General features: G+C 37.0%; 1 protein-coding gene across 1 annotated transcript; it reads left to right on the forward strand.

Annotated features, from left to right (window-relative positions):
* The first annotated feature begins 126 nt into the window (after positions 1 to 126).
* npdc1b (neural proliferation, differentiation and control, 1b) lies at positions 127 to 23409 on the forward strand. Its single transcript, XM_039659976.2, has 9 exons — positions 127 to 434; positions 12964 to 13110; positions 18809 to 18901; positions 19511 to 19720; positions 19815 to 19881; positions 20968 to 21052; positions 21150 to 21226; positions 22574 to 22673; positions 23114 to 23409. Exons 1-9 carry the CDS (start codon positions 350 to 352, stop codon positions 23189 to 23191), a joined length of 942 nt encoding a protein of 313 aa, XP_039515910.2. The 5' UTR covers positions 127 to 349; the 3' UTR covers positions 23192 to 23409.
* The last annotated feature ends 3686 nt before the right edge of the window (positions 23410 to 27095 follow it).

Consider the following 27095-nt stretch of genomic DNA (forward strand, 5'->3'; position numbering starts at 1 on the left):
ACTTTGGCGTTATTCTCCCACATTTTGATGGAACAGAAAAATTTCGAAGACGTGATGACGACATTGTTCTACGTAGGCTGAGTGCTCAAGCTCGGGTATTTTCCCCGCTCACCCAGAGAGAGAGAGATCTCATCATCGTTTGCCACGCAGCGCACGCGGGCACCAGCATCAGCATCAGCGGTGGACGCGCAGCACTGGATGATCCCGCGCATCATAAATACATCCTGGATCCTATCCACTACACATTTGAGTGTCATTGCACAGAAATTACAGGCACAGGTTTACCAAAACTGTGGGACGGGGGAATGATAAACCCCGGATCCCCCGGGCCGTTGTACTGTTCGTAAGGATGCGATCACTGAGCCGACCGTGGGCCTCGCTACTCACCGAGGCTTTCCTCATCACAACAGTCGCCGTCAGCGCTGCTATGGCAGGTAAGACACGTTTCATTCGTGCCATGTTTAACGTGCTTCGTGATGCCAGACCGGTGTCTGGGATTAACGGTCTCTGGGTAGCCTATTCATAGCTCAAAACAGCCACAAAGAGAGTATGTATGTATGTATGTTGTTTATTTTGCTTCCTTTGGACTGCAAGTGTTTGTTAAAGTCATAATTAGACTACAAGAATGTGTTGTTCGCTCACATTCAGTGAATAAAGGACCCTTTGGAATTAGTTCAGGGTTAGATTCTGTTTGAATGTCTGTCTTTGATTTGAATTAAATATTCTGCTGTTTTAAAAAAATAAAACTCAATATGAAGATGTAATAAATTTTAATGATGCAGGAAGAAAGAACAAATCTGCTCTCTGACGCAAAAGGGAGAGATAGGCTATGGACCCCCTGTCATCGACATGTGTGTCCATTTTGGGAAATGGGTTCACTAATATTAAGTTTTGATGTCATGCCTATTGGCTATATGACAGTCATTCCTGTCCAGTTTGAGACGTGTCTCTTTGTGTCCCACTCGCTTAAGATGTTGCGTTAATGTCCCGAATATCGTCATACTGATCACCCTGGGGGCTCTTCTGTAACACTTCATTGTTGTGTAATGGAAACTGGCAATCAGCAGTTGGGAACTCCAGACACCTCTTCTGCCACTCGGGTCTGGGCTATAAATAAGAACAATAAGAATGTAGAAAATGAGTCCCCCAAACATAGGGCCAAAGATAGTCTGCACACTTTCAGGAACTGAACAACAAAAGCCTTTTCTTCACACTGCAAGACCAATTCATAACGTGTACATGTTTTAATCCTTGTGTTTGTTTGTTTGTTTGTTTGTTTTGCAGCAGAATACACCAACAAAAAATACCATTGTATTACATGTTGTTTTGAAATAGAATTCTTTGCGGAAAATTGGAGTACCGTGGTATAAGATAATCATTCAGTAGTGACATAGTATTAGGAATATACAGTACATGTAATATATTGGTTTTCATCTGATTATAGTTTTGTTTTATTATTTGAATCAGTTGATATTGGACATTTAATTGTGCATGCTCATTTCCTCTTATATTTATTGTCAAAACTAAAACTAATAGTTTAATAACATTGTTGTGATATGTAACCTCTATCGAATCTCAAAATGAATCCGCTTTTCATTCTGTACATTACAATGTTGTGATGCTGGAATTCACTTGTAGCATATACAAAGTGATTGGTTTTTGTTTTTAGTGATTTCGTTTTAAAAGTGCTCAGGCTATTTCTTTTTCAAACATTATTTTTCATGCAGTTTGTAATATGGTAATGTCTGTGAATATAAAACGGTCTGCAAAGTCAAAAGTGCACGATAAATAAAGTTATTGTCTCCCAAATTAAAGAATCGACTCTGAACCACTTTAACGAGTTGTCGGGAATTCCAGTCTCACTTCCGTGACCTACATACGTAACGCAGTGACAGTTTATATATATATATATATATATATATATATACATTTTGAAATAAGATAATAATAACAAACGAAGCTCAAACATCAATTTCGTAACATACATGCATGTTTTTTTTAAAACAAATCCGTCAGTGAAGCATAACACTAAAGCCTGTAAAGCAATAAAAATATATATATATATAAGTAAATAATATGTCATTTAAACAATATAATAAAGTTAAATATTTACATTTATTAGCTGACGCTTTTATCCAAAGTGACTTACTATTGCTATATATGTCAGAGGTCACCTCTGGAGCAACTAGGGGTTAATTGTCTTGCTCAGGGTCACATTGGTGTCTCACAGTGGATTCGAACCCGGGTCTCTCACACCAAAGGCATGTGTCTAATCCATGGGGCCATCACCACACCATAGGATGTGTAATATAGCTTTCTGCTCTGCGCTTAGGGAGGGATCAGGGATGTGGGACACAAGCAGGAAAGAGACCATCTCTTTTCTAATATCTTCAGGTTTTCTATTTGTAAAGGTATGAACAGCGAATTTTATGACATTTAAGCTATATTTAATTTTGCGCTGCCAGAGAAAATGAAACTAAAAATCAAATTTTCAGTGTGTGAAAAGCAGTTTACAAATAAACTTGACGCACCTTACCAAGTATAATAACAAGCACAAACTGTGTTAAAAAAGAATTTGGTGTGCAAGTAAAAAGGTACAGTGTTTTTCTACTTCACCTCTGTAAATAAACAATGCAAATATAATAGGCCTACTTAAGCGAACCAGGAAAAAACATTTATAATCCCCTGAATAACTAATAGAATATTGTTAAATTCACTGATAATCGGGTGACCAGACTGCAAAACAGAATACAAAAATACAAAATATTTTTTGTACTGCAGTATTTTGGCTTAGTCAGTCAATACATCACCAGCGAACAATCTGTCATAAAAAAAGATGAAAGAAAAGAGCTGAGAGCTTAAGCTGCATAAAGTGATTTTGACCATGGTTGATGTTATTTAACCAGAAGCAAAGACATTCTATGAAGGCTTTTGGAGGTTGCTAGGGCTTTGCTCACATTATGATGTTTTATTAGCAAGGTTCGGGAGAAGCAGGTGCAGACAAATAACCCAATCAGCACAAGTGGAGATCAATCAGTAATCAACTCAGGACAAGATAAATAACAGCAGAACCCACCTTTGTTCCTTGACAGTTTATCAGCATCCCATCTCCTCACATATAGTTCCATCTACTCTTACCAACGGGGGAGTACTCTGGGTCAGGGCAGAAATTCTGAGCTCGGAGCCTTCCACCCGGACAGCCCACCAAGTATGCAAAACCTTTACCATAATAATTATATGTAGAAGTAAAGTATAGGAGCTGTGAAGTCGATAATTGACAATCTAATGAGAGTGAAGACAATTTAAGTACCGTAACCTTCAAAAATGAGCACTGCAAATGGTTCTTCTTTCAGAGAACTTGTATAGAGGCTGTTATCCAACCACAGAGATATAATATAGATCATTAGAATGCAGAAAGAAAATGTTTAGCTATTGCAAGAGATAGGGATGAAAAGAAAATCTAAAATCTTGATATATATATATGTATGTATGTATGTGTGTGTGTGTGTGTCTGCGTGTGACTACCAGTTCTAGATAAGGATTTTAAGGGCTAGGCCAAAGAATATCTGAATATTTTCACAGTATAAATATTTAAACTAAACATATATAAAATAAGATTTTTTACTTGAGCAGCAAAATTCCATGTAGAAAATACATTACATAAAATTTTCCTACCCCATAGTTTTTCTTGTTTTAAGCATAAACCTCACTAAATTATATTCAAATTGTAATATTAATAAAATCAATATGCTAAACAATTTGCATTAGGGTTAATTTTGTTCTAGGTTTCATTTTATCTGTACTATCATAGACAATTTTACAGTGTATAAAATGCATTTTCGAAATGAGATGTGACTCAAGGCCTTTATTTAAGCCATTAAAGACATTAAAATATCAGTTATTTCTATCGGAGTCTTCCTGATATTTTTTGCTGATGTTGCCTCCTGTGCAAAATACTCTGATTAAATGCCTGGAGTGCACAGTCACGTCAGGCTTAAGCTGCCGTGAAAGAGGATGAGATGTTTTAAGCAGTGCGCCGGGTTGACTGTAATCCTCATGTGCTTGAGTGTGAGACTTTAGATTGTTCTGTCATTTTAATCTCACTTTAAAGCAGCTGCCTAAAACCTCAAATTTACCCCACAAAACTGTGAGAGTGAAGAAATCTACCTTCATGTTCAGTGTCTTTCTCTCATTCTCTGTAATATTTGTGTGTATTTTAACAACAGGGGAGATGTCTGGTATAATGAGTGAGTATAATTCAGTAGTTCTGTCACCCTCCATTGTTTCAGATCTGCTGCATTCTTTTGCCATCAAATCATCCATCACGAATATTCTCTAGCTGTCTCTCGTCTTACTCTGCTTTCTTTTACTCTCAGATGTTATTATTTTCTCTTTTTCTCTGTTCTCTCCTCGGTGCTCCTAAATTTCTTTGCTCTCTGCTTTCTGTATTATTTGTTTTTGCTTGCCTTTTTCTGTTTTCTCTCTCTTTTAACTTTCAGAGACCCAGTGCAGCAAAATTGCCATTTGCCATTTTTCTACATGTTTATGGGTTAACTAAATATGGGTTACACTCTGAAACATATACCATAGCAGGATGCTTGTCAGGAAAATATTTACAATTGGTTTCTCCTAGCATGCCACAAGTCACAAACATGGTCACTGGTTGCTGTAACCATTGAATAAAGTTGTTATAATTAAAAAAATTTTGAAACATTTTTCTATCTGTGCTTAAGTCAGATGTTCTCAGTGACATGACACCACCCGACAGGCCGACCGACCCGCTTAGAAATGATCCGATGCAGTGTGCATGTGTGAAATCTGCCTGGCTGCTTTTTGAAGGATCGATACAGTGTCTGTAGAGAGGCTGAAGTGCTGCGCGTGTGTCGTATAAGGTCATGCTCACCTGTGAATACACTGTCTCCTGGTGTGAGCCATGGTGGCCTTGTAGTCTCTCTGCAGTCCATATTTCCTAGTGAACATACACTCACCTATAAAGGATTATTAGGAACACCATATACTAATACTGTGTGCGACCCCCGTTCGCCTTCAGGACTGCCTTAATTCTATGTGGCATTGATTCAACACTGTGCTGAAAGCATTCTTTAGAAATGTTGGCCCATATTGATAGGATAGCATCTTGCAGTTGATGGAGATTTGTCACAAAGCTCCCGTTCCACCACATCCCAAAGATGCTCTATTGGGTTGAGATCTGGTGACTGTGGGGGCCATTTTAGTACAGTGAACTCATTGTCATGTTCAAGAAACCAATTTTAAATGATTTGAGCTTTGTGACATGGTGCTTTATTCTACTGGAAGTAGCCATCAGAGGATGGGCACATGGTGGCAATAAAGGGATGGATGTGGTCAGAAACAATGCTCAGGTTGGTGTGGCATTTAAAGGATGCCTGATTGGCACTAAGGGGCCTAAAGTGTGCCAAGAAAACACACCATTACATCATCACCACCACCAGCCTGCACAGTGGTAACAAGGCATGATGGATCCATGTTCTCATTCTGTTTACGCCAAATTCTGACTCTACCATCTGAATGTCTGAACAGAAATCGAGACTCATCAGACCAGGCAACATTTTTCCAGTCTTCAACTGTCCAATTTTGGTGAGCTCATGCAGATTGTTGCCTCTTTTTCCTATTTGTATTGGATATGAGTTGTACCCGGTGGGGTCTTCTGCTGTTGTAGCCCATCCGCCTCAAGGTGTTGTGGTTTCACAAATGCTTTGTTGAATACCTCGGTTGTAACGAGTGGTTATTTCAGTCAAAGTTGCTCTTAGTATCAGCTTGAATCAGTCGGCCCATTCTCCTCTGACCTCTAGCATCAACAAGGCATTTTCGCCCACAGGACTGCCGCATACTGGATGTTTTTCCTTTTTCACACTTTCCTTTTTCTTTGTAAACCCTAGAAATGGTTGTGTGCGAAATCCTGGTAACTGAGCAGATTGTGAAATACTCAGACCGGCCCGTCTGGCACCAACAACCATGCCACGCACAAAATTGTTTAAATCACATTTCTTTCCCATTCCCATATTTTCTCAGTCTGGAGTCTTGACCAGGACCACACCCCTAAATGCATTGAAGCAACTGCCATATGATTATATAATTGCAGTAATGAGAAATTGAACAGGTGTTCCTAATAATCCTTTAGGTGAGTGTATATTCTATATTAAGCCGAAGACAGAGAGAGATAGTCGTTTTACATTGTTCATAAATTCACTTTTTTCTTTAATCTCATATTGGTGCTCTCTTATTGAGTCAATAATACATGCAATTATGAAAGTGTCATGTTTTACTGAACATTATTGATTAATTGGATAATTGCATTTCCCCTCTAACTGGCACAATGGATTTCATATCATTACTAATTTAGAGACAAGACTGGCCACCTAAATTCTGCCCTGAACAAGACAAATGTGTGCATAAATTAGCACCAATCTGAGGTCAGGATGGTGATGTAAGATAGTGAGGGTGGCTAAAAAATGAAGATTTGATTTGAATTTTTAATGTTCTTCACAGTTCATTGCGACAGCAGCTGATTAAATAATACTATTTTTGTACGAACAATCTAATGGGGCAGGCTCAACCAATGACATGAAAAGTGTTATTTTGAAAAATTGAAAAATAACTTTTTTATAACTTTTTTCAATAATTTTTTTATACATGAAAAAAATATTTGAATCTGTACTTATTTTTGAAATTCTGTTTCAGTCAACATTCAAGTTCAACTTTTCATATTACAAGGAATTTAAAAAGGATAGGGAGGATAAGGATTCAGCAAGGATACATTAAATTGATCGAAAGTGTCAGTAAAGACATAGTGTTGATTTTTGTTTCAAGTAAAATCTGTTCTTTTGAACCTTCTATTTAAAGAATCCTGAACAATAAAAACTAAAATTGTGGTTTCCACAAAAATATTGGGCAGCACAACAGTTCAAGAAGAAATGTTACTGAACTGTATGATGCTGAAAATACAGCTTTGCCACCACAGGAATAAATTACCTTTTAAAATGTTTTGAAACAGAAAACATTTAGGCCTATTTATTTTTGATCAAATAAATGCTGCCTTTATGAACATAAGAGACTTCTTTCAAAAACAATAAAAATCCTACCATCACACCCTTTGGAATTGTAATGTGTAACATCCCATTCTTTATACGTGTATGTTTTTTCTTCACTTTTTACAGTACTTTATCCATTCCCTCAGTATGCGATTTGAATTCTTTAACAGTTTACAGGGAAAAAGGATTAACATTAGCATAAAACATCATGTGGAAACAGGGAAAATACATAAATGATGAGAAGTGACAGGATTAGATTTGCTCTTATGAGTCATCTTTAAATTGGACTGTTTATTTACTCGCTGTCATGTTATTTTTAACATTTCAAAAATAAATTGTTGTTTTTTTTTGGAACATTTCACAATGAGAGATTTCAAAGTGCTCAACTCTATCCCGCAGCTTTATTTTTCTCTCTGTGCCCTCCTCAGTCAGCCTGTCATGTCACATAAAACACAAAGTTCTTGAGAGTGACAGGCAGCATGCAGTGCACTGTACTTTAACATAGTTTGCCATGTTTTTCAAACACATTGAGAAGCAAGTGTACAGAGTGTTTTGAAAGGCTTGCTTTGTCTGGCGTGAATAAAAACATCATTCCTTTTTCTGTTGTTCACTGTTCACTGAATGGTGTTGCTAAGCGAATGATAATTCAGCTGAAGAATGTCAGCTGAAGTTCCCTGGAAAAATAGCGGCAATAAAAAAGATATGTACATAGATTTACGTGTTGCAACTCTATAAAGCATTCATGGATTTGTCGGTCCCCCCTGAACCGACAAACATGCATTAGGTATATTTAAAACACCACAGGCCAAGTAGTAAGATATATATGACAAGCAACTAGTAGACATGTAAATGAGCAGCATTAATGCATCAGAGGACTTAATTTATTGTTCACTGTCTGGTGGATAGCAACTTTATTCAGCTTGTCCACATTTTCTGAGGACCCAGAGAGAATGAGTTCTGTAAATAGCAAGTGACACGCTGAGACTCTGCTATCATAAGTTGTATTTAATTTTTAATTATTGTAATATTTATGTGGTTACATGGTTATATTTTACAGATCTTTATCTTCATTCTCAAACCAGATGTACCTCTTTGGCCACATTTACTCTACTGTGGTTCAAGTGACCCAAATTATTCCTCCAATGATGTAGCACAGATCAGATATGACCCACAAGTGTGCAAGCAAATAATAAAAAAACAGTTCATTGCGACAGCAGCTGATTAAATAATACTATTTTTGTACGAACAATCTAATGGGGCAGGCTCAACCAATGACATGAAAAGTGTTATTTTGAAAAATTGAAAAAAAAGTATTCATATGTGGAAATAAATCTGATATGATTTGGATGTATATTTGCCTCTGCCAAGTAAGTGGACAGATCGTATGCGGACTGTCAATACGAAAAAAGCGACTGTGGACACCAACTGCGATCACATGACTTTTCAATGGTGCAATGGAGGACAAACTCTCAAGCCTATAGAGTCATGCTGACTTTTTAACAGTATGTCTTTTGAGCCTTCGGTGCGAACTTTTAACATATGGTGTTAAAATCTACATGCCACAAAAAGCTCTGCCTCATTGTCAGAGATATTTTGAGGTCTGTTTCGGTCTGTCCTGGATGAGTTAAATATTTAATCTGCACAGCAAAACCAGCATGAATGGGTCACCTTGAGGCATGTCTGAACCATGGCCAGACGCTGACTCTTTCCACCTAGCGGAGCCACTTTGGCCTTTGTTGGCTGTTGGCAAGAGCAGGATGGAGTGAGAGATGTGATAGTGGTGCTCCATAGCAGGGATGTGCGTGTGTGGGCTTTGAAGTAGGTATTAGATTTGCTTGCAACACAGATTACTGTGGATCTGTTTCTCTTTGCTTCTAATCACAGTCTTACAAAACTGCAACAGAACTTCTTATTTGGACTCACTCAGTATCTCACTATGTGCTATTCTGTTCATAACAGCTGGATGGAGCTCAATGGAATGAAGACATTATTTTTCATGTTTATTTTTGAGGTACAACTTGCACCTCTCAAGACTGTCAAAACAATGTGAGTTTGTATCTAGTATCCTTCAGACACATGGTTTGATTTAGATGAGGAAGTGATGATTTCCTAGCTATTAGCTTGGGATTTTTTGTCAAATGGATTTTTGTTTTCAAGAGTGATAAAGAGCAGTAAAATGTGTTTGTGCAGCAGTGTAAATAAATGTGTCTGTATTAGGGATGCACAATATATCCGCCGGCCGATATGTTCATTTTTAATGTTATCGTTATCGGCCTGGTAAGAAAATGTGGCCGATATATATTAAAGCCAATAAATATTGTATTATTCCCTTCAGCTGAGACACTTGTTGAGCACTGTTTGTTTTTGATTTTCTTGAAATATTATTGAAATCTCTTTAAAAAAAAAAAGAAAATATGGTTCGGTACAACATGTGCAGCGCAAATCTGTCATATCGGCTATACAACACTATAATGAGAACATCATTAATTGTGCGCTTGGGACATGGATTTAATTGTGAGACTTTTGTTTTTGTAATCAGGCTCTCAAAATTAGATAAAAATTTGTATTTAACTTTATCGGCCGGGCCGATATATCGGTTATCGGCTTTCAAATATAAAGAATTATCAGAATCGGCCAAAATTTTCATATCGGTGCATCCCTAGTCTGTATGTGTGATTGAGAGACTGTTTAATAAAAAACCTGATGCTCCTCTGTTAATGAGATTAAGATCTGAAAAAGCCCTCATGGCCATCTCTGCATCACAGTGACAATGAGGGATTCTGGTAACACACTGCTGTTGCATTATAGGTTTAATGAGTCACTTCTTCACATGCATGCACTTAATGTGCAGTTCCAGTAAAGAGCAAATTGCAAGACAATGATTGTTGTTTTGAGCATTTGTAATCAATAGCATTTAATAATGTGAGACAGATTTGTAGATGAGTCTGAAATCGATATGGTCAGTTATTCTTTTATTATAAATAATGACTACTAATGAGACAGTCAATAAATACATTTAGGCACGATGCACAGTTTTTTAATAAACTCTTGAGCTTCATTATTTTTTATAACATCTTCTCAATTGTTGTGGTCAGTTTTCTTGAATCTCTCCCCTGACTCGCTCTGGTTCAGAAGAGTTTGTCTCCGCCCCCTTTTCAGCCACTGCATTGGCAGTGACTCACACCTGATGATGTCACACTTACTCTGTTGCCATAGCAGTTGTTATGGAAACAGCAGACAAGGTTTCAGTGGCAAAGGCTTTCAGAATTAGAACTCAATAAAGAAATAAGCCGCTTGAGGCTGTGCATTACAATCATTTTACTATTCATATTTAAAGTGTTCTAATAGGCACAACATGCAATGCAATGCATGCAATGTTAAAATCACTTTAACACATGACTGTGAACTGCTTTTATTGCATTCATAAAATGATAAGAAAAACAGGAATAGTTAGGATAGTAAAATAACTGACGTGTCCATCTTCATCTGACAATGGCAAAAATGCTAAAGCCGATTAAATTTTTTTTTTTTCCATTTGTTTGCCTGGTAAATGCTATTTCTACATTTGTCTTAAAGGGTAACTAAACCCTAAACCAACCTTTTTTAATTAATGATCTGTAAGAATGGGGCTTTATTAGTGATGATCATTGATTCAAGTAACTTTTTTGACATTTGGGTATAAAGTATTTTAATTCTAGAATATATGAGTGCTGCCCTCTTCAGTTTGAACAGTGGCTACTGCAGTTGAATTTTCCTATTATGTTTGCGGTTCTTCGTGACGTATGCGGGTAAGTAGATTCCAGCTCACCACGCCCTTGGTATGAGCTACCACGCCCTCGGCTGTTTTAAAAAAAACATCTCGTTTCGTCAAAAACATAGACAGTAAAAGAAATGGACACAGTCAGCGACCCCACTGATTTCAATGGCGAAGACTGAAGCCCAGTTATTGCACTTCCTGCCTGATGTCTGAGCGACTGCGCAGGCTCAAACTGAGCTTGACGACAGTCTGACAGTTGTAAATCTTCTAGTAGCTGTGCCAAGACAAATCTGAATCACCTAATTCCTCAAAAGCGTTGTTGAAATATTGTGACCCGTTGCTTTTATGGACTCTCTATCTATGGGCTTCTCCCTTGACTTTATGTGTCCATGTCCCGCCGATTGCCTCATAGACAGTAAAATATTGGCTGCGAGGTAAGCTTCTCCTCCTGTCCATACGGTAATGTCTCTATTGTGCGACAGAAAGTCCTGTGGTTATGACGCAATTTTTAGCCTCTTACAAAAACTGCTTCTACGGGGCCGCAACATAAGATCGTGATGTGGGAATTAAGACTGCAGTTTTGCAACCTTTACAAGTTCCACCAACATTGTTTGTTAGACTGATACAACACTTGTGGTGTTATAATGAACATTTGTTCAGTATGGATCCCTGCTGAAAAACAGTGGGAGACACACGGCACGACTACTTTGTTGTTCTCTGACATAATTTGATGCTTGTGGGTGTTGGATATCCTCTGCAATTTAACCTGCTGCCCCAGTTCTGCCCTCAGCTGCAGGGCCCACATAGCACTGCTGTTTTATTCCTAAGCTCTCCTTCATCACAGGAACAAGAAACACTAGCTCAAAGAAAGAAAGGCTGATTACTGTTAGTTGTTTATCCAATTATTCTGTGTGACGAAGAGCCTGATATGTTTTTGTTGTGTCAGTGGAAGCTAAACAATGTTGTGGCTAACATTTGAGGATCACATGAGCTGCTGCTGGATTGCTTTGGGGCATCTCGAAAATAGATATACTAACTGAGAGAGTCAAGAGAATTTTGTTAATCCAGTGGCATTTTTATTATAAAATTTCACGCGTACGATCACACCGGTGTAATTAGAACAGTCAGTGCATCACGTCATCAACTGCTAAATTCAAACTTGCTCTTGCGCGTTGGCTGGCGCTGAGCCAGAGACGGATGCACTCAGTGCTGTCATATATCACAATTATTGAGTGTTTTCAACCACATAATTTTTATTTTAGGTTTCAGACATTTAAATACACATAAGTACTAGCAAAACAATGATTTTGAGTTTGTAAAATACACACTGATGTCTATGGAAGTGGCAATAATAATCCTTTCAATTATAATAAGACTACACGTTTTATTCATATCAGATACACATTGTGTAAGTAGCTTAACATTTGACCCTATTCTTCTCCCAGTTCACCGGCCACTTCTTGTATTTCGTGAGAAGTGGAGGAATTGACGCTGTATATCCAACAGATCCGATTCTCTGAACTGTAAAACAAACTAAAATGGCGCCGCCCAATGTGCATACAGCTCAACTAACGCGATCGTTATAAAGATGTTTAAACAACAAAAACCTATCTACTTGCACATATTTGACAATCGGAATATCAGTGTTTCATGCTATTGCTAATACATTTTGTGAATATTTTTAACAAAAAAGGAAAAATCACATAAAAGCAGATCAACATTCATTCAGTGCTGTGTTGTGGTTGTGCTGTGTCACATGACAAGCAATGACGCATCACCATGGAAACATAAAAGTGGCAAGTTCTAAATAATGGTCGCCTTGAAAAACTCACGCTAGGGGGTTAGTTAGAATATTTTAAACTTACGTGTGAAAGGGTTAAGATGAGTATATATTATTATTAGTAGTAGTATTATTGCAGTCATAGAGTCCTGCTGACTCTAAAGTCATATAACGTTAAATAAATGACTTTATATTTAAGCACTAAGCAGTCAGGTCACTGTGGTCAGTGGACAAATATTGGTCATTCATGTGAGGCAATTATCACAAAAATATCACAATAAAACCCAACAAGGTCATCAGAACCTCAACAGAAAGCAGAGTGGGTCATTCATGGGTCTTTGTCTTTTCTGTCTTAGTTGTGGGACATTGTCCTCGGAGTCTGGACTGTGCCCGGGAGCGGCGGCACTTCTGCCAGCCTGGCTCTTCACACTGCGGCCCATGCCTAGACCCATTCATAGAGAACAAACAAGGGAAGTGTGTGGTCAGGAGAAGAAATCACTCTGGTGAGTACTGTCTTTTTCAAGGAAAGTCAGTTCCCATAGCAGCCATATTTTTCATAGCTGTCAACATTGAACATTGAAAATAAGGGAGTTTTCCCGGAATCCATCCCCAAAATAAGGGATTTTTTTTTTTTTGCACGATTCTCACCCACAAACTTTAAAAATAAAGCACAATCCTTAAAAGTCTAAGGTGTTCATAACTATGTGTGAGAGAGAAAGAGACAGTGTCATCTAAAGGGAAAAAAATCTACATTTGGATTAGCGTGTGTTGCTCTAGCATTTGGACAACAATTTCAACATTTAGCCTATCACACATCTTCCAAAATCCGCAAAATAGGGAAGTGGGCTGTCTGTTTATTTTAATTACATTTACACATTTTGTGTAGCTTTAAAGAGCCTATTTAGCCTGATGGTGGACCATCACTCAGAAGACACACTATCTTTATATCCTCCTATAGGCCCAGAACGGTTTTTTTTTCAAGTTTTTTTTTTCTTCTTCATGTAATCACATTGTTAAGAGCTTAAGAAACAAATGGAAAAAAAAGAAAACATATTTTATTAATATATTTGAAAATCTATTTATAATAATTATTATTTGTTTAAATTACATTGATATCTGAATTTATGTAAAAACCTAGACTTTCAAACATCAAAATGTAATGTATTAATATGTATTCGAGTACAAAATTACATTCAGCTAGCCTAAACATCGTTCCTATTTTTATTTATTTTTTTGCCTGGAAACGCAAAGAATTCAGGCAAAGAAACACGCTTGCCTGTCGCGTGAAAAATAGGCGTCAGTTCTATTTCTAGCATGCACGCGTTTTCTGAAGACTCGCGTGTCACGCAGGGAGCGTGCAATAAAAACGGACACGCCACGCAGCCAGTGTGTCTCCGGCCAGCGCGCGCGGCACCGCATCGAGGATAAACGACTTCAAGCCGAATCTGTCCGAGCCCGTACGTCTCACACAATCAGAGAGTAAAAATACGGTATATTTTACGGGAAAATACTCAAACGGGAAGACAGCGGGAAAAGAGCTAAAATACGTGAGAAACCCGGAAAAAACGGGAGGGTTGACAGCTATGATATTTTTAACAGCTCTGGGAAGCATGCAAGACCAACTTTTATGAATAGGGAAATACAGAAATCTGAAACACTGCTTGCCAAAGTCACATTTAGATAACATTACAAATCAGCAACCAAATCTGACATTAACTGTCCCATGAATGTTCCTTGAACTTATGCACAAATGCGTATACTTTAGGTTATGCATTCCTAAGCACAATGTTTAAGCGCACTGGCTGTTTCTATGCAAACCAGAGCTTCTAATGCAGTGACTTAACCAATTTGTGATTGGATTTTTTCTTTTTAAGGTGAGACTTATGCCGCCATATTGGTATTTAATACAGTCTTTCGTCATTGTAGAGTATTATTACTGCACAGGGTTTAAAGTTTGTGTTGGAAAATATCTTTCACTGAAAAAATCACAGCAAGCTGTTTTCAAGACTGCTACAGTGCTGATTTGATATGTACATTTCAAAATGTAAGATAGCATTTTTAGGCTTCCCCATCAATAGCTTTTGGCATATGCATTGAACTGCAGTGGAAGACCTCTCACTCCTTGCAACCTTCTAGTCTGGCTTCCCTCTGCCCCTCTTCCACCCACACATTGCTGCAGAATGCAACAGGAAGGAGGGGGGCTAATGAAATAATTCAGCCGTTCTCTTTCTACACTGCAGTGGGAGGAATTGACAAATGCTTAGGTTTAAAAAAAAATACCAGCAAGCAGCCTTTAGATGTAAATATCCTGAAGTGTTTCATTTTCGTTTTTCAGCCAAAAAAAGTTAATTTTGACTACAGCCTTGAGGATTATCGATCAGTCATTTTCCAGTGTTGCTGTAGGAGGGCAGTGCTGTTGACACCTAATCGAAAGCACTCACTAGCCAGGAGCAGGAACAGCACCCTTTTCTTCTCCCTCTTTTAACTCTCTTTTTTAATGTTTATTCAGAAGACCTTTGAGACATCACATATTTTTCACAGACCTTCCCACTACTCTATTGCTCTTTAGCTTATGACAAAGCCTTTGGGTCTCCTTTTCTAACTGTGTTTTATGCACAGACATTTTGATTATTTCAAAACCTGTGTGTGCATGGTTTCACATCAACTGATGATTGATCTACATAAGTTTGCATCTTAACTCCTGCCATTAACAGGTTAACTCATCATTTATGAGAAAATGCTTCCCAGCTAAAGACGTTTTTTACGGCTTTCCTTGTTATCACTGTTATTTGGTGTAGGGGGCGCTATTACACATCTCATGAACGAGTACCAAATCTCCAGATCAAAACAGTTAAAAAAGCAGCAGAAACGAGCGATCTCGTATGTAAGCAGATACATATGAAAATAGCAATAAACAGCATATAAATCAAAATGGCCTTATGTTACTCAAAAGAAATGTTGAAGTAAAATGCACACAAACATTTCCCTGCTTGATATTTCAACCACTGATAAACAAGCGGTTTTAAGCGGCTCCAACACATATTAGATCTCATTAAACGACAAATTAAACACAATGTACTACTTAAATCGATTGCTGACCGTTGATGTAATTGTACATAGGTACATCTGATTTATGATTTAGCATTGTATAGTGCGCCGTGATCGTGATGAATGACTTGCACGGGAGGTCCGCCCATCTGTAGTTTTGCATTGCTCAGGTCCTCCACCAGTTTGGCTTTCACTTTGTTGTAAAGTTGAGGCAAAACATTTTGACTAAAATTAATATGGTCGGCTCTGTAGTTGATATCTGGGCTCTAACACACGTACCAAATGCGTGAATCCGTCATTCTCAACAACTGAAAATGGGCGCATATCCAGCGTCATGCTGGAGCACGGTCTGAGTTGGCCTGTAGCTTAATTCTAAAGACAGGAGGAAGAGTTACCTGTTTTTGAGGTCTCTTGTGTGCTGCTGATATTAATGTCAAAATGATGTGTCTTGAGATGCATATGTATGTTAGAAGTGTTTTCCGCCACATGAGAAGCTTTTGTGAAACACTTGGATGACGTGCATTTTGTCTGACACAATTTACATTATTGTACTCCACTTGAAAACCAAAAATGTGTCCACACAGGAGATGTAAATGTGACCTGAGGGTCTGCAATCTCAAAATGACAGAGTTGCCATCATGCAGTGCGTATAAACTGCAGAGTGTGATCAATCACCCAAATCACCTGACATGCTGTTGGTTGGAAGACAAATTTAGTAAATAATATTATCATAATAATATTTAGTAAAAAATACACCGTTTATTAGTTGTTAAAAGTGTACTAATTATTATTTAATCAAATGTCAAGGAAGATAAAAATAGTTTTGTGGGGTGCTGCATGTAGGCTATGTATCGAGCATGTATGTGTTGAGACCAAGACCGGTCTTGAGACTTACATTACTAATAGTTACTGCATTAAAACACGCGTGTTGTTTAATTGATTTGGTGAGGAATGATATGTCAGCTATATTTAATTCTGTGCATTGTGATTCTTCTATATCTAGCCATATATAATATCGGATTGGGTGGGGTGAATCCATTTGTATATGTATTGCAGTTGGTTAGCCATTTAGTAATATTGAAAATTTGGTGCTTCTAGTCCTCCTTCAACCTTGTTTTTTTGTAGTGTAGTGAGTTTTATCCACATTAAACCCACATGACTAATCAGCTGTTTCCACCGATTGAGTTTTATTTACTGTTGGTTACTAGGTTACCGATACTACTGTCATCCGCTCAAACAACTTGATGGAAATGCACTTAATACCTTTTTTTTTTCAAAATTTGAAACAATTTGCTTTACGTTTGGATGGAAACCCAGCTACTCTCTTTTAACTTACTAAGCGCTCTAATTGCACATAGTTCTTCAGTTATGTTGCATTCAATAAGTAATTGTATGATTCACTATTTACAGCAAGTTCAGTTAAGCAAGTGGCTGATTTCAGTTATATTAGTGTAGTTTTTTTTTTAATTTATGTGTTTAATTATGTGCCTGTTAATGCATTTAATTATGCAAGTATACACTTTTAGAGCTTCCTATTTGAAATGCAGATTATCTACTAGTCTGTATAGGCCTATTAATGAAATTTCAAGGTCACTAGACAAAATATGTATCCCTTTAAAAGGTTGGTTGGCTTAAGCATCCTTTTCTCTCTCAAATACACAAATACATACACACCTTCTCTCTCTCAAACACTCAATTTGTCATTTCTCTTATCCTGCTTGTGAAGTTTTTGCTCTTGGCACTTTCCCAGTGGTTGCCGTGGTGACAGATTTCATTCATGAATCTATGGAATCCCCTCCCCCTATCTCTCCCTGTCCGCCTGTACAATCTACTGCCTACATACGCATAGCAGCACCACACAACAAACCAACTGACCAAATCCACCTACACACACTGCAGTACACGCACACACTGTGCCAAGATGTCATATACCTTGGTGCAATATTATTAACTTGCCTTATCAAAAGTTGTCACTTTAGATTGTTCTATAGCTGACCTGTTACTTTTCTGTGACTGTTCTGTACTGTGGCTCGATATGGCATCCTCGCCCGGAGCTGTGGTCCCTACATGCATGGGCCACCAACGGGTACCTGCTAACCTCCCGGAGGGAGTGTTAAACACGATCACGCAGGCTAGAGACACAACACAGAACCCCATCCACGCTCAAAGTTTAAAGGGTTAGTTCGGTATTTTACACTTAAAGCCCTGTTTTAAGATTGTTTCTGAAGAAATAGAATGGCTGCCATCGTCCCCATTGGATCTGACGTAACCAAGGGCCTCTCTCGATAGGCTGCTGCAGTTGCTGTACGACAGCCAATAGGCACGCGAGCCGCCTTGCCCATTTCTGCATGCTGCCGCAACGTGTTTTACATTAAGTCAAAATTAAAGATAATTTTTGGCTTCAATATCTCGTGGAAAAGAGGTTTCCCCTAGCGTACGATATTACGCAGTACGAGAGAAACTCTTCTAGAGAGAACCGAGTTTATGTTAGTAACAGAGTACGTTGTCTAGCTCAGAGCAACTCTAATATGACTCGGAAGTAGGCTATAGGTAGGCTGAAGTAGGACACTGTTCCATATGCATTCAAAACTTTGGGGTCTGTATTATTTATTAATTTATTATTATTCAGCAAGGTTCCATTAAAATTGAAAAAGTGACAATAAATACATTTGTAATGTTACAAAAGATTTCTATTTCACATAACATAAATGCTGTTACATAACATAAATGCAAAAAAAAAAAAAATATCACAGTTTCCATAAAAATATTTGGCAGCAAAACTGTTTTCAACATTGATAGCAGTAAATGAGCATATTAGAATGATTTCTGAAGAATCATGTGACACTGAAGCCTGGACAAATGATGCTGTAAACTGAGTTTTGCATTCACAGACATACATATATTATATATATACCGTATATATATATATATATATAATTTTTTTTTAATATATATTTTAAAACTGATAACCGTCATTTTAAATTTTAATAATATTTTAAAATATTACTGTTTTCACCATTGATCAAATAAACACAAACCCAAACTTTTGAATGCTAGTGTAAGTATTTTCCATTTATTCGTTCTCTTCATCCTTCCTCCTTCTCTCTCTTTGTAATTCTCATGTTTCTCTTTCACTCTTTCTTGCCCAAACAGCCATGGTCAACCATCTCCCAGAGCTGGATGAAGAGATAGACATTCTGTCCTCCATCATCAGCAGACACAGAGAATCAGAGATGAAGCACTTAGGTAAGACATGTGGATCCTGCTATTCAAGGGGGATCAGTGGGATAGTTCACCCAAAAATGATGTTACCATTTACTCACCCTCATGTCATTACAAACCTGTACGACTTACTTTCTTCTGTGAAACATAAAAGGACATTTTTGCCCTGTTCCCCACAAAAATCGATTGTATGGCTTCAAAAGACAATATTTATATGCATGTCTGGATGTATGTTCTTTATTTTTCTCTATTTTGGAGCTTGACAGCTGCAGTCACTTTTGTACGGGAAAAAAGGTACATAAAATGTCACATTTTGTGTCTCACAGAAAAACAATATCATGTTGTTTACAACAAAATTACGGTCAGATTTTTTTGGTAAATTTTCCCTTTAAAAGAGTGCTGCCATAATTAGGCAACCACCTATCTAAATTTTAGGTCTTTCTTATGGATTCTTATTTGTTTCACAGAATAATAAAAAAAAAAAGTTACTTTTAATCTTGCAATTTTTTTATATATCAAAAAGTCTGAATCGCAAAATAAAATGTTGTGATTAGTAATTACCTTTTTTATTTTTTTTTTATTCTGTAAACAAGGCTTCCATACTTTCTTTAACATTTTCCTTATGTTCTTCAGCCCCCTCTCCAGCGGCTCCCATAGTCCCTGAAGATTCCTGGCCAAGTAGTCAGCACAGAGCAGAAGCAACTTCTACCGCTGCTACATCAGAACAGCCTCTGACAAGTGTCCTGACCACTGCCTCCTCTACCACCAGCCCACCCTCACACACTCCTGTGCACAGCGCCCCCTTTATCATCCCGTACCCCTCCGAGGACCACTCCTTCATCAGTGAGTTATCAGTGAGTTTGTTGATGTTGAAAGATATAAGAGTGGACCTTCCTTTTCATGACATCCTCCTTTTTGTTTTGTTTTTCTCCTTTAGTATTTTTGAGTGTGTTTCTCATGGTGGGCTCAGTGGCTATGGTCTTGACTGGAGTGTGTTGGGTCAGGTGAGATTTTGCAGTATTTACGTGCCAGTCTGACTTATATTTTTGACTTACTCAGCTTAAAAAAACCTGTAAGAGAAAGATTGTACAACTCTTATGTACATTGGCCTATAAACTACTGTTCAAAAGTTGTTGTTGTCTTTTTTTAAAGAAATTGATACTTTTATTCAGCAAGGATGCGAAACAATTGATCTGAAATGACAGTAAAGACATTTATAATGTCAATGAAGTTTTCTATTCCCAATGGGCTATATGCACGCATAAGTTCCGCATTTGACGTAAGGATGCTCGTCCATTTCCGGTTGTGGAGATTAAAGCGGAGGAAAACCGAGGAAAACGGGATTATGGCAGAATCTTCAAAATTTACTGTCCTCCCGTCTTTGAAACGAAACGTACATACGTTTAGATGTAATTTTATGTATAGTTATGTTCATTTAATATAATTTTAAAAAGAAGCATAAACACAACGAGGGGTGTCTGTTTTATCTGTTTTTGTGACTAACGTTTCTTTAGTATAACCATGGAGTATAAAATTCAATATAAATTCTCGGTATTGCATTGGACTCTATGATCGGCGGAAGTTATCGAGCATCCTTACACCTTCACCGGAAATACCGCCGTGCATAGAGCCCATAAATGCTCTTTTCACAATGTTTGACATATCCTCAAAATAAGCTGCTTGACTGTTTTCAACTTTGATAAATAAGAAGAAATGTTTCTTGAGCTCTAAATCAGCATATTACAATTATTTAAAAAGGATCACGTGACATTGAAGACTGGGGTTGAAAAAAGAAAAATGCAGCTTTGCCATCAGGAGAATAAATTGCATTTTAGAAAACAGTTAAGTGTGTGAATATCAAACAGTGTACAGTATTTTTAACGACACAAAATGACCCCAAGCTTTTGAATGGTCGATTTGATGAACTCAAAAATCTAAAAAAAAAAAACTAAAAAAAAACACAAGGACTAAAAGCTATAAAATTGTAACTTAGATATTATGATATATATATGATATATATTAGATATTAAAACCTTGTTGGATGAACAAGTAGAGTTGAATGATACTGACGCTGTCATTTTTCTTCTCAGGATGCAGAGAGGCAATCGTCTGGCCCAGAAGGTCGATTATCCTGCTTTTGGGTTGATAGGTCCAAATTCTTATGATAGTGGCACGGTGAGTAGACCATGTACACATGCAAAAACAAAGTGACATCCATGCATGTGTCTTATTGTTTTCATGTTCACACGCTCTTCTATTATTCTAATATTAGACTGGAGATAAAATACTTGCCCAGAGTGCCCAGATGTACCACTTTCAGCTTCAGAAGCAGCAAATGATGTCACTCAAGTGAGTAGTCAGCAAACAGCATTAATGAACTTCTGTCTCTCATTAACTGCCTTTCATGGATGCAACATTTCCCACCAATACTCAGCCTGCCTGTTTTAGAGAATGATAATAAAGTTAATTAGAAATGTTACTTTAATACATATAAGATATAAGACATTCTGAATGATCATGTGACACTGAAGACTGGAGTAATGCCTGCTGAAAATAAAATAAAAATAATTTTAAAAATATTTCAAATAGAAATTGTTATTTTAAAATAGTAATAATATTTCACAATGTTGGCGTTTTAACTATTTATGAACAACAATTGCAGCCTTAATGAGCATAAGAGACTTCAAAAATATAAAAAATTATATTCACATCCCAACATTTTTGAATGGTAGGACAGTATATGTTCTTCATCTACATCTACAGTATTTCTTATACCACAATCATTTAACACATGTAGGCTTATAAATCATTGTAATATTAGAAATCATACACTTTCTTTTAAAGAAGTGAAATAGAAAATATAATTTAAAGGTCACATGACATGGGGTTATTTTATTATTTTATAATGTTTCCTGGGTTGCCCTTTTAATGTTAGTATGTTTTTAGATCAAAAATAGCCATAATTTAGAAATAAAGGCATTTTGATTTTTGGCCTCTGATTTGAACGCTCTGTTTGAGGGGGCGTGTCTGCTTTGGGATTCAGTGTAACCACCCACTCCTGTGATAGGCTGACATGCTTGCATATGAAATAGCTACTTATTACATGTGAAACTCTCGAAAAATTCTTTTACTTCAGCTATTTTACGTTTTTATTATTACAGCTATTGAGATTAACTAATTGTGAGAAATTTGTGAAGTATATTTAGATCTATTCCCATCACAGAGTGTTGCAGTGATGAGCATTGAGCAAACACGATGATGCGCATACAGTAAGAGCTTTGTTGTGCAGTGTAACGTGCATCATTGATCTCATAATGAGTTGTCCAGATAAACTTGCACTGTGTGTGTAAAGATTGTTCTTTGTTAATTTGTTAATAATTTGTTCAAAATTTACATGAAATTATTTTCATCCTACTAAAAGAAATGATGTGAAGGCTTGGGAAACTCATATTAATTTAAAAAAACCTCAGAAAGTGAAAATTTCATGTCACGGGACCTTTAACAAATAGTAAAGAAACATGTATGAGCACCGATTATAATAATAAAAAAATATATATTTTGTTTGTTATTTTATGTGTAATTATTTTTAAAATAGGTAGGACTGGATAGGTGAAATAAAATATAATAAAAGGCATTATTTACAATATTATTCACAACTTAGCGGCATGGCTTCTGTGTGTTGTTATCCTCATGCAGACAACGGAGTGATTCCAAGATTCCAGAGTCGGGAGCCACTTCGGATGAGGAAAATGAAGATGGAGACTTCACTGTGTATGAGTGCCCTGGACTTGCCCCAGTAAGAGAGCAATACTTAATTATTCTTAATGTGTTACTGATTGCATCTATAGCACCTTTCAACCTTCAGGAACGGTTCCATTTGTATTTCTTGATGCACAACTCAGGGTTGGTTACTTAACTGTTGCCTGGCTACCAGTTTCTCTGTAGCTGAATGAATGATACAACTAAAAGAAATATCTGATCATTTTCCATAACAGTTGCTATTGACATTTCATATTGTCTGTAAGCACACAAAATTACACTCGACACAAAATCACATTTTGACAGCTGGGCCCCGTCGGCACGGAATGGAACGGAGTAGGCAGAGTAGGTTAGTTCTTCACTAACACTATCATAAATCATGCCTCCTGCAGATGTAATAGATGGTATTATGATGTCACCCACAGTGCTGCAGTATGAGATCTCCCATAGTGACGTGGCATTTCTTTTTCTTTCCAGACCGGGGAAATGGAAGTGAAGAATCCACTGTTCGATGACTCCACCTTTCATCTTCACCTGCAGAAGAGTTACAACTAAACGCGAGAACTCAGAGCACAAACACGCATGAATTCACAATTGTGTGCTTTCCCCATCTGATCTATTCCGGCAAGGTCACGAAGGTCATTTGCTCTTGCATCGTGGTTCGTATGGACATTTGAGAGGAGTTTTTTTGTGTGTGTGTGTGTGTGTGTGTGTGTGTGTGTGTGCGCCTCTATCCGTGAGCGAGCTGAAACAGAATGCATTGAAACACTATCAGAAATAATTTGCTTTGTTAAATTGATTCACACGTACACAAGCATCCTTTCTAAAGACCAGCCCCTTCGGAACAGGACACTGCGCTCTAGTACCTTTCAGTGTAATGGCAGATGTGTAAAACATTGCATGGGATTTCTGACAAAGAGTTGCACCCATCCTATATAATCATGCACTTTTCACGTCTCTTTCCTTAAGACTTCTAGACCTGCTGTTTGATAGTAACGTCCTCTATAAATACGAGGGACTGTGCGTCTTCTGTGCTCTCAAAAAGCTTGAACGTGTTCTTGATACCAGCTCAAGACTCATTTAATATCAGGTCATTGCTGAGTTCTGTTATGACGTCTTCTGTAGTATATTGTGAATACTGTGCAATGGAAAGGAATCTTGTTGATAGAATTACTTGTTTGAACATATCTTGCCTGCAAAAACACTAGTCATATTTAGAATGGACGTGGAAGATGAAGCCCATTGAGCAACGTAAATTATACAATTAGCATATTTTATGTTTTCTTCTACCAAATTTGTCTGACTGTATTTTTTAAAATACCAATGGTGATTTTACTATTTTTTTATAATTGTGCTCACAAGTTTAACCCTAAATGATATTATGTAGCCTCTGTATAATCAGAATGGTCCTACTATGCATGATTTGAAGCTGTATAATAGTAAAGGAAGTCAGTGTGCATTTCTGGTTCATTTATGGAACAAAAACACATATGAAATTGGATTTTTTAAAATCAAACCCAGCCAAAAAAGACCTGATTTGCAGCGTAACACACTGTATATAGCTGCTATTGTGTACAGGCCAGGATTCTCTGATCTAAATCACTAACGGTGACGTGATATAGTTTGATTCTAGAGCGTGTCGCTCGCTGTTGTTTCTCAGGAAACCTGCCAACAGTAGCCAGTCTCTGTACAGAATTTTCTGTAATTTCTGCAGGGGATCCCTTCAGGTTCCTCTAGATCTTGTACCTAGCCAAAAACTGCGGCAGTGTCATCAGTCTATCAATGTTGCATTGAAGTAAAGCGAAGCCACTTAAAATTAGAAATGCTTTAGGTCTAGTGCCTGCTCTAACAACTGTCTGTTCTATTCGACAGTCATTGTGGGGATGCTTGGAACTTTGAAATGACCTACAATAAAAAATAAAATAAAAATAAAAACATTGATCCACTGAAACTTTTTCAGCTACTGAGATGCCTGACATGCATGTAAAGATGGAATATATAAAGAGGAAATAAATATTTATATCAGCTCAAATAGTGTCCCGTCTTCACTGATATCAAACCTACCAGATGTTTTGTGTACATGTAAAAACATGTTGCAACATAAAATGAGATTCTTTTATATGCCTTTTTCAAAGGGTTTTTCAGTATAAGGCAATTCAACCTGTATACAGTATTTAAATATTAGACAGTTATATGCTAACAAAGTTTTAAAGGGATACTCCACTTTTTTTGAAAATAGTCTCATTTTACCACTCCCCCAGAGATAAACAGTTGGGTTTTACCGTTTTCGAATGTATTTCGAATGTACAGCCATTTTTTAATATATATATATATTTAGAAGAATATCAGTAACCAGACAGTTTCTGGTCTCATTGACTTTCATAGTATATTTTTCCTACTATGGAAGTCAATGAGACCAGAAACTGTCTGGTTACTGATAGTCTTCTAAATATCGGAAAAGCGGCTGAATGGATTTGAAAACGGTAAAACTCAACTGTTTAACTCTGGGAGAGTGGTAAAATGAGCCTATTTCCAAAAAAAAAAAAGTGGAGTATCCCTTTAAGCAATAGCTGTACTATTAAAATTGTCGGTACATCATTTGTGCAAACTCCAGAAGGTCAGCAAAACAAATTGATAAATAATGGCCATCTAATGACATTGCTTTTCCACTGGGTTGAACATTTTTTCCATGAAAAGGATTTTCATTTTACCGGGTCGACAATAAAGATAATGAATGGACGATCAAATCTGTAAACTGGTTGTTGACTGTAGGAGAAATCTATTCCAAAGTCTAGCCTTTCTCATTCCTTCCTCATCTACATCAGAAGCAGCTTGATGTTTAATCTGAAAGTAAATCACATTGCAAAAGGATTTCAAATAAAAGTGAATGTATATAAAAATAGGCTCTATGAATTTCACATTAAATATACAATTTCACTTTTTTTCAACTGCAACTTTCAGCTGCTCCATCTTCTCAAAGAACTTGGGAAGTGGTTTTGATTTGTCGCTTACATACTCATCCATGTCCACCCTTCTTTGGCTGATTTCTTCCAAGAAACCTTTTGAAGGTCTTTTGCACTTCTTCAGTGTTGAAGATACAGCCCAAGCTCCCGAGAAGCTGCTGTTCAAATTAAAGTTTTCAAATTGTAGCAAATTTTTATGAGGTTTGTTATATTGAAAATACATGACAGTTATATGAGAACAAAATAAGAAGGCATGCATACTTGCTTACATGCTTACGAGGGTTACACACACCGAGACGTTCCTTTATAATTCATCTTCTGAAAACAGAAATATTCCACCTCTGAAGAACTATAAAGCTTAAGTTTGGTAATAAAACAACCTTTAACCTGTTTACTTTTTATTTTACTCTGCAAATTAAACTATTGTTAAATCTTCAGAATATACTCAAATCAGTGCAATAATAAAGTTTTCCAGTATCAGTGGTTACCACATTGGGTGACAGCTGATATGTTATTGATATAGGCCTACACTACAGTATTCGCCATCATTTTCAAACTGATTCCATATATATATATATATATATATATATATATATATATATATTTACACATTATATAGTACAGTCCATTTTAATATTAATTTGAAATGTGTAGTTTACCAACAAATATGCTCAGCTATTTGTAATTGTAATTTTTTAAATTGCACAATTAGTGACCCCCAACCCCTGCATGACTAGTATTATGCAAGCAGACTAAAAACCAAAACAAGGGTGTATGTCAACAACTGAGCAATAGAGATGCAGGGGATATTGATCCATTTAATGTCGAAATACACACAAGTTACTTACTTCATAGGTTGGGTAAAGAGAAGGGAAAGCATTGTCAGCAAATCCTTCTATTGAAAAGATAAGGCCGTTACTCATATTGTTTTACACATGCATTTTGGAGCAAAATGTGTTTGTTTGTGTGTTTGTTTGTTTTGCTTTGCAAGAGTTTCTGTGTCACATACGTTCTCTTCAATAGATCCTTTCTGACTCAAATCTGATCAGTGGCGTGATTCGTTGATATACTACGCCTGCGCCTCCTCCTCAGTTGATTCCGTCACCTGACACTCATTTGAGTCTATGTTCGGAGATTCACCAGAAACACACCAGTACGCAAGGCCATGTTTGATGCAGTTTAAATAGAGGTAAGAAATGGTTTTAAATCTCTTATACTGCCGCCGAGCATTTTAGCTTTATTTATTTCTGTATTCTGTTGGTTATAGTCCTGTGGCTAGCATTGGACAGCACATCACTAAATAATATGTATAGTGATTAAATATGACTTTAGTTACATTTTTATTTTTCAGATCATTTCTGAAAAAATAAAAAAAATTAACTAATGTCATTATTAGTTAGGCTATTCTCACATATTCACATCCCCGTTCTCAGTGGCGTTTTCTACCCGGAAGCCAACCAATCTCGTCCGACAATCACTATTATCGTAAATAAAAC

Source organism: Pimephales promelas, chromosome 4 (assembly GCF_988280905.1).
Source record: "Pimephales promelas chromosome 4, fPimPro1.hap1.1, whole genome shotgun sequence".
In the NCBI taxonomy this organism is placed as follows: domain Eukaryota; kingdom Metazoa; phylum Chordata; class Actinopteri; order Cypriniformes; family Leuciscidae; genus Pimephales; species Pimephales promelas.